The sequence below is a fragment of the Heloderma suspectum genome, chromosome 2 (genome assembly GCF_057233095.1).
Source record: "Heloderma suspectum isolate Gila_16-S chromosome 2, 16-S_ref, whole genome shotgun sequence".
Taxonomy (NCBI): domain Eukaryota; kingdom Metazoa; phylum Chordata; class Lepidosauria; order Squamata; family Helodermatidae; genus Heloderma; species Heloderma suspectum.
The window spans coordinates 179,999,785-180,016,752 of record NC_139459.1 but is presented as its reverse complement, the minus strand read 5'-3'; the positions used below and the strand labels follow the sequence as shown (position 1 = coordinate 180,016,752).

Sequence of the window (16,968 nt, the reverse complement as noted above, 5' to 3'; positions counted from 1 at the left end):
TGGGGGCTGGTGGCTCCCATTTCACTGGGGCGGTGAATCCGCCTTGGGTTTCAGTCAGAACCAGCCAGAACTCTAAAGGGGCTATCCAAGGTGCTGAATCCATTTTGGGGCTAGGGTTCAGCACCTTGGATAGCTCCTTTAGAATTCTGGCTGGTTCCGACTGAAACCCAGAATGGAACACAGCCCCACCTAAATCATACCCACCAGCCTCCACTGTATCTAGCCCAGTCTTGTCCACTCTGCCTGCCCAGCAGCATCCCAGGGTAGCAGGGAGGGGCGGATCTTTCCCAAAACCAGCTACCTGATCCTTTTAACCAGAGATGTCAGGGGCTGATCCTGGGATCTTCGGTATGCAAAGCAGGTGCTCTACCACAGAGCTCTGGTCCTTCCCCTGCATGGGAGGACAAAGGTTGCCCTTTGGGTTGCCCAGTGATGATGCCTGTTGGCCTTCCCAGCCCTTGCTGATGGCAGGTGTTAGGGGAGAGGCTGTGGCTCAGTGGTAGAGCCCCTGCATCTCCAGGTCAGGCTAGGAAAGAATCCTGCCTGGAACTCTGGAGAAACACCCCACTTATCAATGGACCCACAATTGCTGTGTCGGGGTTCAAGTTATCCTTGTTACACAGAGTTTCTTGCAATCAAGTGTATTAGGTGTTACCACAACTGGCTGTACTTTCTAGGCACGCATGGTCCTATGTCGGCTTGAGACCCTGTGCTTTCACTTGCCACAGCAAGTTTAGTTTGGTGTACGCGTACGTTCAGTTTTACTATATAAATTACATTCTTACCCTGAGTTTCATCTGCTTTTTGCTACAATTGTGGGCCCATTGATTCATTTGGTGGTTCTTCTTACCTGAGGGTTCCCCTCCTTCTTGCTTGAAACCCTGGGGAGCCACCGTTACTCAGGGACGACAATGCTGGGCTGAATGGACCCATGGTCTGACCTGGGGTAAGGCAGCTTCCTTTGTTCCAGGGGGGATGATGCGACTCTGGGTGAAGAGCAGACAGTGATAACCTGCATGTGCCAGGAGTGATATAGAAGCCCTTCCTCCTGACAGAGCCCAGAGCTTCCTAATGATCGGCATTTCGGAGAGATGGCCTTTAAAAGGATCTCGCAGTGGGGAAGAGCTGGCAGGTCTGGGGCTCTTTGGAAGGAAGAGGACAGCCCCCTGTGGGGCCTCCCTCTCTGTGTCTTCCGGCGAGATCCGGGCTTGGTGCTTGCATGTTGCCTGCATGTCAGGGAAGGAAGCGAGGACCAAAGGGATCCTGCGTCAGTCTGCGAGATCAAACGGAACCTTTCAAGATGCCAGTTCTGGCAGAGTGTCCCTGTCCCCGAACTCCCAGGAGGCAAGGGCCAAGCGGTGGTGCCACCGGCAAAGTCGGGCTTCGCATAAACAGGCCCCCTTTGTAGCTGGAAATTGCCTTGGTGCGCACGGCACGGCAGGGAGGGCTGTTGTTCTCCAGGCGCCTCATATAGCCCTGACCTTTCTCGGAATTCCCCGAGGCAGAAATGTTCATCAAGCACTCCCCTGGCAAGGGAATGTGTTTTTTCCTCACTCCTGTCCATTATCGGCTGCCCCCCAGGCTGGGCAAATCCACTGGATTAGATGGGCTGCTTCTTTATTTCATTGGATATTAGTTATTTTGTTTGTAACAATAGAATCCCGTCCCCCGCTCCCTGTCCCACAGCATGAGAACTTCCAAAATAACTTAAAACATGCAAGATACCAATAATTTTTTTTTGTTAAAAGAGGCAGCATGATTGGCTACACCAGGAGTGTCGAACCTCTTTCATTCTAAGTACCAAATTCCATTTTGGAGACGCTCGTGGTGTGTGTGTGTGTGTGTGTCTGTGCATTCCAGTGAGTGGGTAGAGCCAAAGGCAAATCAGGGCAGGGTCAAAATATTGAAAAAACCAGAATATTTTAGCTTAAAGCTCTTCCTGCCACTAACTAAGCCTTAGGAGGGGCATTTCAGCCTTTTAGAATGGGGAAAAAACTGCCCCGAAGTCGGGAAGCCACCAAACAATGTGGTTGGGGGAAAGGGGGTGGGGCCAGGGGAAGAGGGTGGGGCCATCTAGGGAACTCCGGAGGGCTAGATTGGAACTGCTGGAGGGCTGGATTTGGCCCCTGGGCCTGAAGTTCTGTACCTCTGGCCTATGCAGGGGAAGCTGTGCAGGGTCGTCACCTTTGAACTTAGTGAGTGCAAAATGGAAACAGGGCCAAATGAGGAACCCTTTGCTGGATCTGCATCTGGGGTTTTGGGAATGTCAGGCAGAAAACCAGCCTGTGAATGACCTCTGGACAAATGGGCCAGGGAGGAACTGCCTAGAGATCAGCCAGACAAGCCAACAAGGTCTCCTTATAGGCCAGTTAATCAGATGGTGCTCCCTCAACCCTATGCAGTCTTCTGGATCAGCTTTGCTCACTCCTCTGAGCAGCTAGGAGACTCTCTGCCTTTCTTTTCCCTGCTTTTCCTTTGCCCTTGCCTTCAGAGGAGCTTGGTCTATCACCTCCTTCCACTCTCCCAATGTTTTTAGTTCCGACTGAACTAAGCTACGCAGACAGCAAAACCATTTGTTTGAGTCCTACCTGTACTTATAGGACCTAGATTTCCACTGGATCAACTGCACTGGCAGATGTGAACTTCCCCACCCCCCCTTCCCATGGCAGCCCCTCCAACTCCCTGAAAATGCTACACAGAGTCAGGAGACCCTGCTGAATGGGGTGAGCTGTGGTGTGGGCAGGAGGGGGGATCCCCAAAGAGTAGGTGGAGGGACCTTCCCTTTGTCATGCAGATTCTGGATCCAGGCCTTAAATTTCAGTTTGCAGGGTGGGATGGGAAAGTTAACAATTTTGAATATTGATTCCTTGTTTGTTTTTTAAAGCCCAAACTCCATGCATGTAGAAAGTAAGCACATCAGGGGGAAAGATTCTAGCATAGCCCGCTCCCTGATGTGCTAGTGTTTTACATGCATGGATTTTTAAAGGAGCATTCAGAAATACAAAATTTGCCTGCAGTCTGTAGTAGTACGTTCCTGGAAGGATGCTACCCAATTACTTGGCTGAATGCGCAGATGAGGCCTTAATAGTCAAACTAATCTTGGTGCGATAAGTTGATTGTGAGATTATTATAACATGCCATTTTCACCTGGCCAGTATTTTCCCCTCAGATCTCTTCCCAAGGAGAGACAATAAGCTGCGTGTTATGGAATCTCACCAAATAAAATGTCTTCTCAGTAAATATGTTTTGCTCATGCTTAGGGGATGACTGATCACTGCATTTGGGGATAAGGCGGAACCTGTCTACCATTCAAACTGACCGTCATCGTCTCTGTAATTATCGGTTTGGATCGAGACTTAATCGTGCTCAGACCCACTGAAATTAATGGGGCAAGTAAGTCTAAATCAAGTCCTGTTGATTTCAGTAGGTCTCCTCCAAGCATGACTAAGCTTGGATCCAACCCAGTATTAATACATAAAAATATAAAACCTTTGGCAGAGATCCTTCTGATTAACTGAACACTAGTCCTGGGCCTTGATGCATGCAAAGCATGTGTTCGACTGCAGCAACAGGCCCTAAAGTCATGCCTTAGAAGAGCCGTTCAAGAATCAACTCCAAAATAACTGGAGGATAGAGGTGTGTGGTGTTGTAGGAACCCAAGCGGAGCCTAATACAAGGAGGAAAGGGGGCCAGAAGCAGCTCTTCACTGCCCCCCATGGCCATTCTGGGCTGTTCTGATTTACAAGGCATTCCAACTCTGTATCGCACTGCCCACAGTTCCCATTGGCGTCAGCCCTCTGTGGATGAGCATGCTGAACTGGGAGACATCAATGCTGACATCAGTAGCTTCCGTTCCACCTGGACAAAGTACATCCAAGAGAACAAACAGAAGTGGAAGGAGCGAGCGGCCAGTGGTATGGATTGACAGTGGGGTAGAGGGGTTTGGGGTGTGTGTGTGCGGGGTGAATTTCACAGCCTTGGAGAAATCCTCCCAGCCACCTTTGTGAAGAGACCGTACTCACTACCACCCCTTCCCAAAGCTGTAAAGAAAAAAAGAGAGTTTTGGGTCTCCATCACATGTATGTGCCCATAAAGTGTACTTAGTCCAAAACCTCTTCTTTCCTGACTTCCTCTTGCTTTCTTTATAGCAAGTGTGGGGAACTTGTGGCCCTCCGGGTGATGTTGGACTCCAACTCCCACCATCCTCTGCCAGCATGACCAGTGGTCAGGGATGATGGGAGTTTTAGTTAAACATCCAGAAGTCCATTGGTTCCCCACTCCCACTTTACAGCAATAGACCCATCAGGCCTCCAGCACCTTCACACGCTGTCCTTGCCGCCTCCATCATCATCACTACTGTTATTATTTGATTTATTTTAAATTAAATTTCCTCCTTGCCTAATGGGCAACGCCCTCAAGGCACAGCTTACCGAAAGGGGGAGTCACCACGGAAAAGGCCCTTCTTCTGCCATGTCTCTCCTTGTACCTGGATCACCCCTTCCTCTCTCTTCATTAAGGCATATCCCTCCTTCTTTCCTTTAGACCCCTTTCCAAGACCTGCCTATTCAGAAGCCACTGTAGGTTCACTTTCCCTGACGCTTGACCTTCGGCGGGTTGACTTTGGCATCTCTACCCATAATTTCCCTGCTTCTAATGGCTGCCTTCCCCCTGCAGGAATCACTAACCAGACATCCATCGATGAGCTCTCACCATGTGAGGAGTTGGCAAGCACGCCTGAGAACCAGCACAATCAGAATGGCAATGTGGAATAGCACGGCCCATGTGGGATTGAGGTGAGGGTTTCCCTGCTGTTGAAGGCAACTGGCTTGTCAGGGAATGCCAGCTATCCAAGCCGAAGGGCAGGGAGGGAGGAACAGCCCAACCTGAGACCCTCTTCTGACTCAAACAGGCCCTTCCTGACATGCTGATTTATGTGGAGGGAGGGGGTTTAAAAATAAAGGCGCCTTTAATCATGGGAACACTCCTCACAACCACCACCTGCTGTCTTAAGTGGCACAACCCAAATACTGGTTTACTACCTCAGAGAGAAGTAGGCCTCACCACAGGTTTTCTCACAAACAGGGCTGGCTCTGCCGTGCAGCAGGCTAAAACAACTATGAAGGCAGGAACTGGTGTCTGAATGGTGCAGCAAGACTTTTTAAGGTGCTGGTCCTGACAGAGTAGAGTGATGGTGGTGGTGCGGCACCATTTGGTCTTAGGCCACAAAACACCTTGGGTCATTGCTGTTCCAAATGTGACAGAGCACCACTGGACAGTTCTGGGCAGCCTTTGGGCACTGCCACACAGCAAAAGGAGGGCAGGGCGGTAGCTTGTGCCTGACCCACAAACAGGGCCAGCCCTACCATGAGGCAGATGGCTCAGGCAGCACATGCTGGAGGGTGGCAGCAGAGTGTTGGAAGAGAGAGCAGTGGACCAATTGGCTTACCCAGCACCTCTAAACTAGCCTGCTGCCTTCGGGTGTGGGTGGAGGATGCTGTCTCATTACCAGCGTTGAAGAATGATCCAACTACTATCCAGTCAGCTTTTGTACATGGAATGGCAAGGATTGCCATCTTGTTCTTTGCTTCGAGCAGCAACATGTATTGGGCCAGCTTTACCCACAAGGTTGCCAACTTTACTGCTGGCCCTGCTCTTGTCCCTTTAACAGCAGCCTGACAGACAGAAGTTTAGCAGGTGAAGCTCCCCCCCCCCAATGTCACAAAAGACTTCATCTATAAAGAGGGGGTGGGATGAGAGTCCTATTTTGAGAGCATGCAAGCAGAGGGAGTTGAACTCTGCCCCTTAGGGGTGGCTAAGATCTGCAGTCTGTCTCTGGTGTCACTTCTCCCTCAGGAACGTAGTAAGCTGCCTTATACTGTGTTAGACCAGTGGTCCATCTGACCCAGTATTGTCTCCACAGACTGGCAGTGTCTCGCCAGGGTTTCAGGCAGGATTCTTGCCCAGCCCTACCTGGAGATGCCGGGGATTGAACCTGGGACCTTTTGCCTGCAAAGCACAGGCTCTGTTGCACTGAGCTACGGCCTGTACTGGGGAGTCAACACCCTTCTCCAACTGCAGGGGAAAGACAAGGCTTCTATACAAAGATGGCAGGCCAAAGGTCTACTTTGATCAGCCCTCCCCAACCTGCTGGCTTCCAGATATTTTGAACTACAACTCCCAGCATTCCTGACCATTGGCAGTGCTAGCTGGGGCTTATGGGAGTTGAAGTCCAAAAATCTGGGGGGCGCCTACATGTTGTGAGAGAAATGGCTCCATTGCTGCTTCACTTGCCTTTCCCCTAGCCTTCTTACGTCCGGTTGAACACAACACACGATGTGGCATCATGGCCTCTGCGTATTATCCTACCACCCATGATGCAATGAGCAGGGCGTGGGTGGGGTTGAAGCAAGATGGAGGCTGTGTCATGCATTGTGTTCAAGAGAACATTCGGAGGAACAGAAGGAGAAAAAAATATAGGGTGGTGTCAGCTTCATATCATACAAACCTTCTCATTGCTTCCTGACCCTCAGGGAGAGGTCCAGGGGAAGCGGAAGCTGTAAAGGCAAAGAACAGCTTTCCTCTATTGCTCTTTGGACCCCCTCTTCCACTTCCCGTTGTATATACTTATCACATATGCTTTAGCCATAGCCACCCCATGTCTAACTGCCATACGGGAGTAATAAAACTGCCTCACCTTTGCATACTCTAAAGCAGGCACGGGGGACCTCCAGCCTTTGGGGCTTCCCCATCTGGCTTGCTGGCTTCTTCCTGAGGACCAACACCCACTCCCTTGGCAGGGGAAAGTTTTCATTTCTAAGCAGCACCTGATCAGAGATAAGAGCTTTTCACTGCTCAGCACTGAGAAAGGTAGCCTTTCTAAGCACTCAGCAGGAAAACTCCCCCCTCAACTGGTCTGCATGGATCAGCTGGAGTTGGGGCGGGCGGGCGGGCTGAGAAGGGATGTGTGTGTGTGTATGTATTTATACATCAGGGGTAGGCAGCACGGTGCCCATGGGCACCAGTGCACCCCTGGACACCTCTCTTGGTGTCCAACCCCTTCCGCTCTTTTAAGAAAAGCTTTAGCACATTTTTTCACCACCAGCTGGGATTGCTGTGAAATAGGCCTGTTGCTGCTGAAAAGTGTGGGTTAAAGAAGTTGTTTAGTGTGTGGGGGCTCAGACCACACCTCCGCCTTGTACTCAGTCTATTAGGCAGGTTACTCGTCCTTTGCCACGCGTTCCATGGCAGCCATTTTGTGGTGGAGCCTAGGACAGTTTCTCAAATTGTTAAATGTGATCACGGCCCCAAAAGGTTGCCTCCCTCTGATCTGCCTGCCTGCCTGCCTATCTATATCTCAGGGGTGTTGAACCTCAGGCCTGGGGTTCCAATCCAGACCTCTGGGCTTCCACAGGAGGCCATGCACCCCTTACCCTACACCCTGAGAGAAGGTTACAACAGCTGGGATTGTTTAGCGTGGAAAAAAGGAGAGTAAAGGGAGACACGATAGAGGTCTACAAAATGATGCATGGTATGGAGAATGTGAATAGGAAGACATTTTTCTCCTCTCAAAATACTAGAACCCGGGGTCATCCCATGAAGCTGATTGGTGGGAGATTCAGGTCAGGACAGATAAAAGGAAGGACTTCGTCACACAGCACATAGCTAAACTATGGAATTCGCTACCACAGGATGTGGTGATGGCCACCAATTTAGATGGCTTTTAAAGGGGGTTGGACAAATTCCTGGAGGAAAAGGCCATCAATGGCTACTTCTTTTGATGGCTATGTACTACCTCCAGGACCAGGGGCAGGGAGCCTATGTACACCAGTTGCTGGGGAACATGGGCGGGAGGGTGCTGCTGCACTCATGCCCTGCTTGTGGGTTCCTGGTTGACAGCTGGTTGGCCGCTGTGTGAACAGAATGCTGGACTAGATGGACCCTTGGTCTGATCCAGCAGGGCTCTTCTTGTGTTCTTATGTATGTTCTTTACACTACTAACTGCAAATCGGTTTGTGGTCTCCTGGTTTTTGTGCAGTTCCTCCCCCCGCCCCCTTCTAAAAGGTTAAAATGCCTCTCCTAAGGGCAAGATACTGGCAGGAAGAGCTTTAAGCTAAAAAAAAGCTGGTCTTTTTGGCATTTTGGCCCTCCCTCCAAGCGCTTCTCCAAAACTGAATTGGGCCCTCAGGCTGAAAAAGGTTTGCCACTCCTTGTATGTATGTATGTTTGTGTGTGAATGGTGTGGATGGAGGGTGAGAATGGGGTATGCGTGAATGCTGTGTGAGAGAGTGAGGTGTCCATACCCACTTTGGGCTGTAGCCATGCTTGCTCCAGTCATGCGGCCCTTGGGAGATTTCCCAGGTGACAACCTGGCCCTCAAGCTGTAAAAGGTTCCCTGCCCCTGCTCTGAAGCAAACACAAATGTGAATTGTTCTTGTTCTCATTTGCAGTCATTTGCATTTCCTCCTCCTCCCCTCTGCCCCACGATGCATACCCGGCCCATGGCCCTGAGTCTGCCTCTGATTCTGTTTTCATTTTATCTGGCAGGTGCCTGACGCAATTTACTCCAAAGTCTTCGATACCATCGACTCAGCACCATCCGCACAGGGAGGGAGCCCCCCCACCCCGGCTCGAGAAGGGTGTGACATGAATGCGACCATCAATACTACTAGTAATAATATTAATGATAAATGCAAGCGTTAACAAGTCAACGATGTCGACATCACAGAGCACCCACTGCCTGCCCCATCCCTGAGTTGGAGAACGAGAGAGAGAGAGAGAGATCCCCCCCCCGGTAACGCCCCTGTCACCAACCACTAGTGGGCAAATGGCCCCCGTGGCACTGGGGACTGTCGTATCCCTCCTCCTCCCCGCTGCGCCAAATGGCCCCCCAGGTAAGGCTTCTCACTGCCAAACCAGCAAAGCAACTGCCAAGGCAATTGGCACAGCTGGTTTTTAAAAAAGATTGACTGTCATAGCGCTTTGGTTGAAGAAAATGTCAAGGGGGTTATTGAGCCTGGCAGGTGTGTGCATGTGATGGGGTGGGTGGTGGTGGAGCATAATCTCACCCCAGCCTGATCAACATAGGTGCCCGCTAGCCTTGGAGGTGGACTGAACCAATGGAGTCCCAGAAGTCTCTTCCCGCCCCTCTTGAAACTACAATTCTCCTCCTGGGTCAGTTTTGTCAAGGCCTCTCACAAGCCTGGCCTCTTGTGTGAAATAAGTGTAGGCCCCATACTCAGCCTCCCATCTTGTTCAGCCAGGATCAGTCAGCCTCTCTCAGATTGGCTTGGATCTACAGTGTGTCAAATCTCACCGCTCTTGAACAATTGTTCATACGATGACTGGGTGCTTAAAAAAAAAGAGCATGCCCCTGCCCCGACCCCTGGTGCTTTCCACCATTAATTGTCGCCCACTCCTGCCAAACATGGCACCATTTGAGAGATTCAGGCATCTGTTAGAAAGCTTGGCCATGGTCTTGGGTGTGTGTGTGTGGAGGAGCGAAACTGCATTCCCTCCTGCCTGTAAGGGATGTGCAATATGGATGCAATATGGATAGGCCTTGTGGCAGCTGGTCATTCTGCAGCTGCTGGGTTCTGGAGGAGGCCCACAGGATGACCACAGGCCACCCATCTTCTGTGGACAATGGCCTGATCTGTGCATTCTTGGGCTCTGAACATATGGGCACAGATGAACCTTTTGGGGGGAGCCCGTCTCTCTATGTGTCTGACAAGCGTGTGTGTGTGTGTGTGTTTACATGCATGTTACTGTGTGTGATGGAGATCAGCGCATGGAGGGACAGGCCCACTGCAGGCTTAGCTTTGAGGAGTGTGGAGGGAGTTCTGAGAAGGGCGACCCAGCAGCAGGGAGAGCCCAAGGGTTTTGTAGGGCAGGAGCGCCAGGATTTAATGTGAGCTAGAACTAGTGGTTTTTTTTTTTTTTAATATTAGGGCTCAGCTAAGTAATAATTAAACAACATACCTCTAACCAAGTGCAGGTTGTCTTTCTGTTGAACTGCAGACCACTCCCACATCTCTGAAATGGGAAGTGATGTCTTCCAAGTCAGAGGATTGGCTTCTAGCACCTCTTTGTTTTTTTAGAGCAAAACGTGAGTTCGGAACAGAATTATGCCTTTGGCATAACAGGCTGTGGCTGGGGTTCTCCATGAGGTTGCCATTTGGGATTGAGGGGCTTCATCCAGATGGGACATCTCTTGAAAGTTCAGAGATTGAGGAGCATCTGTTAGGTTAGGGGTGGACAATGTCATGTCCTCCAGGTGTTCTGAGCTACAACTCCCACTAGCCACAGGGCCAAGAGTAATGGGAGATGTAGTCCAAAACATGGAGGGCACCAGGTTGCCTATCCTTGGGTTAGTGTCAGGGTGCCTGGCTAGCCGGTTCCCAACCTGGGGATGTCTTTCTTCAGGGGAGGTTTGAACCAAATGTTTCTGCTCTTTGTGGCTGTTCACACACCACTTCTGGCTGCCAGTCTCCTCATGCCACTGCACATGTGTGCTCATGCACAGCACAAGGAAATACAGCTGGGGCACTGGGAGCAGGCAGTAGCTGCCAGGAAGCTGCCAAACATTAAGTAAAGGCATGGTAAATGTAGGTTGAGAGGCAAATTGGCTGCATGGTAAAGCACAAGACGCTTCAGCACTTGCCCAACCTGTGCATGGATGGCGTCAGCCCACATTCCCAATGTGGCCCATGTGACTTGGCATGTGTTATGACAAAGCATGACTCTGAGAAACTCTTGTCTTAGGCCACACTGCGGACTCATAAAAAGCATATGGTTCAGTCTCAAGAGAGCCACGCCACTTTAGAAGGCTGTTGAGGGAATCACGATCAAATGCACTCCAAATCAAAACTGCTCTACCCATGGAAAACCAAGGTGTCATGGAAGAGTTTTAATGTATCCTTTTTCCTAACATGCTGGTTTTCTAAGTGCAAGGATAGGTATGTATATATTGCATGTGTGCACACACACACACACACACACACAAATACATAGACACACATACATATATACATACTTGCACAAATGCTCCCCCATATATATATGGGGGAGCATTTGAATACGTGATTGCCCCCCACCTGCAACCTGAAGTGGTATGGTGCTAGGCAGCTTGTAGTGGTGCTCTTGCTGAATACGTGGATTGGTACTTAAGACTATGCCAGGCTGGGTGAGGGTCTTTCACTAGGAGAACTGTAGAAAAGGCAAAATGATTTCTTCTATTAAATCAGTTGTTCAAAAACTGTTGCAAGTTTTGATCTTTGCATGGTTCTTTTAACTTCAGGGGCCAGAACGTTCGGCAAGTAGGATGAAGGGCATTCTTGCATTTGCAAAGTTGGCTGCTTGATTCAGGTGCTCTGAGAAAAGGGAAGTCAAATCGTATTGGGTTACATTTTAAGAAGACCCTAGTGTGGGAGCAACAAATGGCTATGCATACTGGCATTGACTAACTCTGGAGGAAGCTGAAAAAGAGACAGTAGTCAAGAGGTGCCCTTGGCTTCCTGGATGGGAACCATTTCTGAGCTGCTGAGGGTGTAGAACACCTTCTGGCTGGGGGATGTTGAGAGGCCAACGCATCTGGAGGGCACCAGGTTGGGGAAAGGTGGTGTAGAAGGAAGACTGGAACATTATGGAGCCTGTGGCGGGACAGGATGTGCCCCAGCCTGAAATCTTGTTAGGTCAACACATGACTGTTTTTTTTCAGGCTTCAGTTTCCCATTTGAGATGGACACATGGCTGAGAATTTGCCCCACATGTCTTCTACAGCTATGACAGGGGTACAGAACCTCAGGCCTGGGGGGCAAATCCAGCCCTCTTGGGGTCCCAGTCTGAGCCTCCCCACCCTCTTTCCCCCAACCACCGATAATTTGATGGCTTCCTGGCTTTTGTGCCAGTTTTCCCTCTATTCTAAAGAGTTGAAATGCCTCTCCTAAGGCTTAGTTACTGGCAGGAAGAGGTTAAAGCTACCATAGGATGGTTTTTTGGTCCCACTGGAATGCAGCCCCCCCACAGCTTCTCCAAAATGGAATTTGGCCCTTGGGCGGAAAGAGGTTCTGCACCCCTCAGCTATGTTGACTTGGCCAATGTTTTGAATGCTTCCCTCGAGACTGACATGGCGGACGAAGAATTGTCAAGGATTGGAGTTATCTTTGCCCTGACTCTGCCATTTTTCCAAGTGACCACCCCCAGAAACGACCTGCTGATCTCATCTCTGGCCTCCTTGTCCTCCCACTCCTGGCCCCACAACTTTGTAAATACCCCTTTGTCAAAACATTTGGTCCGTGGAACTCTGTATGTCTTTGTACCTCGGACATAACTTTTTCTACCATGCAGTAACTTCTTTTTTGTTGTTGTTCTGTTTCTTGATCTCAAATTCTTACTATAACAACTCCATACTCCAATGCAGAATTCTAAATTATGCGCATGTAAAAGAAACTTAACAAATAAAAGGAAAGGAATGAACAGCGACAAAAAAATAAATAAAAGGAGGAGGGAAACAAAGAGACAAATAGCTTGAGTCCTGCTTTTCTGTTCATTAGAAATGCTGTAGAGTCCCTGCAGGTGGGTATGGACCGATCAGTCTGTTTCCTCACATGTTCACTCATAAGTTTGTTCTGTCTGCACATTTATCCATGGGTAAAAAAAAAAAAAAATCTGCACAAAAATTTGCATTTAACATACATATTTTTGGATGCATTTTCTCTCAAAAGATGCACCTTTAAACAGATTTTGAACTATATTGCAAGGTTCGTCAGAGTGTGAAATCCGATGGATAGCCATGTTCCAGCCTTCAGAATTCGCAAATACTGAATTCTGCAAGCATCCCTGCTTGTGGGAGGCAGTGGTTAGCAAGAGTGAGGAAGGGGAAATGGAGGAAAGGTGTTTTTAAAACGCCAACTACCTTGCAGCTGGAGCGGAACAGTGGAGTGGGGTGGTACTGGGAAGTGTTGGACCATGGCCTGTCTCCTGACTTTCCAGTTAACAGTGCCCAAGTTCACAGTGATGTTACACATGTGACAGTGGCCAATGGGAACAGGCAACACTGCAGCAGCAATGCTACTTGTGGGGAAAGAGCCAGAGACTTGATACACTTATTAATGGGGGGGGGTATAGATCCGTCATTTCCAGACTCTGAGATGCACGTAAGAAAGTGCCGACAGTTACAACAGTGAGTCACGACCTCCTCCTGGAGCGTTCCTGCTGAGCTTCTTGTTTGACACAAAATGACATCTCATCTCCACTTCCTTCCATTTGGTGCAACAAACCAGACGGGATGTTGCTGCCTCTTCTATTGCTGCTCAGGATCAGGAAACCAATTTCTTGCATGTCCCACCCGCCCATGGTGTTTTCAGTAAAGCTGCGAGTGCTCCCTTCTGTCACACAGGAAAGGGCACCCTTTGAACTTCCTGTACTAAATTGAAAGGTAGTGTTGGCCATGATTCTTTGTGGCCGCGGAGACAGGCACCGCTCTACTCCTGCATCTCTCTGGTGCATGGCTGGTTCGACCACTGCTGCCAAGCAGTGTCGTGCATGTGTGCCATTTAGTCTCCAAAGCACCAATGGGGGCTGCATTGGGATTCTTTGATATCTAGGCTGCTCCTCCCCTTTTTCTTTGGGTTTGCTCGCCCCTGGATGTCATCAGGCAGATTCTCGTCTGCTGTTGCTTTTGTCGTACACAATTTCCAAATGAGACGCTACCTAAGACATGCTTGCTATTTACACCGTGTGTGACTGTTGTTAGTTCTTACAGAACAGAAAGTGTAGATTTTGCATTCACATTTAACCACTTTAACCAACCACTTTAAGCCAAAGCCAACGTAAGCCTTTAGCAGAGGGGTGGTAAATGTGTAGCCCTCCCGATGCTGAACTACAGCTCCCATCAGCCCCAGCTAACATGGCCAATGGTCATGGGGACTTGTAGTCCCACTTCCGATGGACCACAGGTTCCCCAGCCCTGCCTTAGGGGATTAGCTATGATTCTGAAGTTACACCAATGTTACTTTTACAGCAGGGCAGCTTTTCCCAATCTGGTGCCCTACAGATGTTTTATACTACAACTCCCAGCATGCCTGGCCATTGGCCATGCTGGCTGGAGCTGATGGGAGCTGAAGTCCAAAACATCTTGGGCATCAGGTTGGGGAAAGCTGGCATAGAAGTTCTTACAGCTCAATCCTACACGCGCTTTCTTGGAAATAATTCTGACTGTGTTCAGTGGGTCACTCTCACAGGTAAGTGTGCACAGGACTAGAGCCTTAATTGGCCTTAGAGTGGCATAAAGAAGTCCTACAGGTAACCGCATAACAGGATTTGAGAATACCCAGGAAACAGAGGCTGTATGTGCGCACATGTACAGTTTCAAGCTGTCAATGTACAATTGTGGTATACTTCCAACAATAGGAACATGCGAAGAGCAGAAGCCTCTGGCAAATGGTTGACCAAGAGAGCTATCCTACTAAGATGGAACATTCAACCACCTTTTTGTTGTTAGGTGGTTTTTGATTTCAGAAGCCTTCGTTTCCATATTAGTTTCTCTTGGAAATGTGTGCTCTTCATGGTTTTATAGCCTAATACCGAGACAGATGCTGGCTTTTGCTGTTATAGCAGAGTCAGCGGTGATGGTATTTGCTGCAGGTTGAGAGGCAGTGTTGTAGGCCAAGGAAAAGAGGTTTGTCCTTGACAGCCTTTTGAATGCTGAGGCTGAAAGATGGGCGATTGCTGTGCTGTCCGTGCATAGCATTCACCATTACACAAACCGCCTTAGGCAAGCCAGTGATTTGGGAACTCACAAAGCAAAGATGACCCGTTTAATAAAAGAAGCGGGGTTCACATGTGGGTGTCTGGTGTGGGGTGGGACACAGCCCAGAACTGTGGTCCAGATATGTAAAACTGTGGCAATGATTTAAGGTTACATCGTGGATGACAAACCCAGATAGATGGACCTCTGAGATCTCTTGCACATGTAGCCAGGCTGTGGCCACCTCTTTTGGCTGGGGTGGGATTAATTATTGTGTTAACAATGGCACAGTGCCAGGGCCACTCCCAAGAGCTGCTGACTTCTGTTTCACTCCTTGTCTAGGCTGCATTCAATTAGTTCCCGTACTGAGCTGTGGAAGCCTCGGCTGTGTTGTATATGGGTGGGCAACTCATGGCCCTCCAGAGATTCTGGCCTACAACTCCCATCAGCCCTAGCCAGCATAGCCAGAGGTGAGAGCTGATGGTAGCTGTAGGCCAAAACATCTGGAGAGCCACAAGTTGCCCACCCCTAGTGTAAGAGGAAACTTTAAAATACTTCGGGCAGGCCCAAGACATTTTGCTGCCTGAGGTGACGAACAAGGTGGTGCCCCTCCCATTCCTTGTACCAAAGTGGACTGGATGGCACTTGAACCTTTCTTCCACATTGGCAATGGCATAGCATCCTCCACCACACCTGAAGGCAGCAGGCTAGCTTAGGGGGTGCAGGGCAAGCTACTTGGTCCTCAGCTCTGTCCTCTGGCACTTTGCTGCTGCTGCCTCCCAGCACCCGCTGCCTGAGGTCTCTCTCTGTCTCTGTCTACTTAAATGGTGGGGCCGGCCCTGAAAATACTGATAGCACGAAGAGGAAAGATGGGCAGCTATTTTAAGCAGTCATTACTGTGTTACAAAGAGCTACTCTTCATCCCAGTAAACAAGTGTACCGATTTTTCATGTGTGACAACTATCGGAGGTTATGCACACACAAGTGAGGCCTATGGGTGGTTTTCAAGGGAGGAAAACGCATTGCTCACCTCCCAGAAGGCACTGCTGTATGGCACTACTCCCAAAGTTAGGGCAGCTCAGCCAGATAGGAAACAAGGGGGGTGGTATTAGAAAGGACAAGAAGAACCTGTCATTTGTCTGGACTCCCCTCACCTGACAGGCAGAAAGGTGGACGACCAAAGATGCTTCTTGTACTAGGGAAGTGGAATAAGTGAGTGGCCTGAAGAGTAACCATAGCAACTAACAGGGCCCTAGCCCTGAAGAAAAGCAGAAAAGACTCCCTTATTCAGGCACCTATTCCCTCTTTTTCCCCTTCTGGTGCATGCTAGGAGGAGCTGTGGATTTTTCCAGCATGCACTAAGCCATGGTTACAGTAGAGAGCAATAGAAGGTTCACAAAGCAGCAAACACCATCGTAGAGTGTAGAGAAGAAGGCCTAGGGGAACAAAAGCTTCTAGCTGGTGGCCTAGATCTCTCCCACAGCACATGAAACTGTCAGCCTATTTTTGAGGTATGCTGCATCAGACTGCAAGTAGAAGCTTGTATGACTCAATGCTTCTCTATCTATCTATCTATCTATCTATCTATCTATCTATCTATCTATCTATCTATCTATCTCTATCTATCTATCTATCTATCTATCTATCTATCAATCAATCATCTGGTTCCCAGAGGGAAAAGCTACCTTTATGTATTTTTTTAATAGGAAGGGAATTATTTTGCATGGTAGAGAGCCTTCAGCTATGCAAACCGCCACCTGCAGGGTAAAGTGGGACAGCTCCTACCTTAACACCTTGATCTCTTTGGGACAACGCAGCCCATGTTAAGAGGTACAACATGGAGGTTCCTCGAACTCTGGTAAAAACTTCCTAGTGCTCCAGGCTGAATCACGTTCTCCTTTACACCTGTGACCTGATACCAAACCCAACACTGAATAGAACCCCCACTGGCACCCTGGGTCATTTCATTTAAAAAAAGAGAGAGAAGAAGGAAAACATTACAAACATCTGAACAGCCATTGAAATCTTAAAAAAACAACCCCACAATCATTTAAAAAGAAAGAAAAAAAGGAAAGAAAACAGCTGTGTGATATTCCATCCAGTAGGCACAAGCCCCGTCTGTGTTTGGATGCAACCTCCATGCCTGAAGTAGAGCATCACCTACAGAGGAACAAAAAATAAAAGTGTCCCGAATAGGCTTTTCAGAATGGCTGCAGAAAGCA

General features: G+C 49.1%; 2 protein-coding genes across 6 annotated transcripts in view; one reads left to right on the top strand and one right to left on the bottom strand.

The window, feature by feature from the left end:
- Positions 1 to 12,506, top strand: part of PDE1B (phosphodiesterase 1B) — a 165,670-nt gene extending 153,164 nt beyond the window's left edge. For all 3 annotated transcript variants that reach the window (XM_084836516.1, XM_084836517.1, XM_084836518.1), the window contains 3 exons: positions 3,778 to 3,914; positions 4,675 to 4,793; positions 8,545 to 12,506. In XM_084836516.1, the coding sequence (XP_084692642.1) occupies positions 3,778 to 3,914; positions 4,675 to 4,772 (235 nt within the window). In that variant the 3' untranslated portion in view covers positions 4,773 to 4,793; positions 8,545 to 12,506. The remainder of the gene's footprint in view (positions 1 to 3,777; positions 3,915 to 4,674; positions 4,794 to 8,544) is intronic.
- A 21-nt stretch (positions 12,507 to 12,527) lies between these two features.
- PPP1R1A (protein phosphatase 1 regulatory inhibitor subunit 1A) overlaps positions 12,528 to 16,968 on the bottom strand; it is a 92,018-nt gene continuing 87,577 nt past the window's right edge. Inside the window, exons 7-8 of one of the 3 annotated variants that reach the window (XR_014788075.1) lie at positions 15,248 to 16,906; positions 14,783 to 15,174 (exon numbers count right to left, since the gene is read on the bottom strand). Coding sequence is in view for 1 of the 3 variants with exons in the window: in XM_084836519.1 (XP_084692645.1) it covers positions 16,903 to 16,906 (4 nt within the window). In the remaining 2 variants the exon portion in view is untranslated. Of the gene's footprint in view, positions 16,907 to 16,968 lie in introns of all 3 variants that reach the window. The other 2 variants (XR_014788076.1, XM_084836519.1) reach the window with 2 other exon arrangements.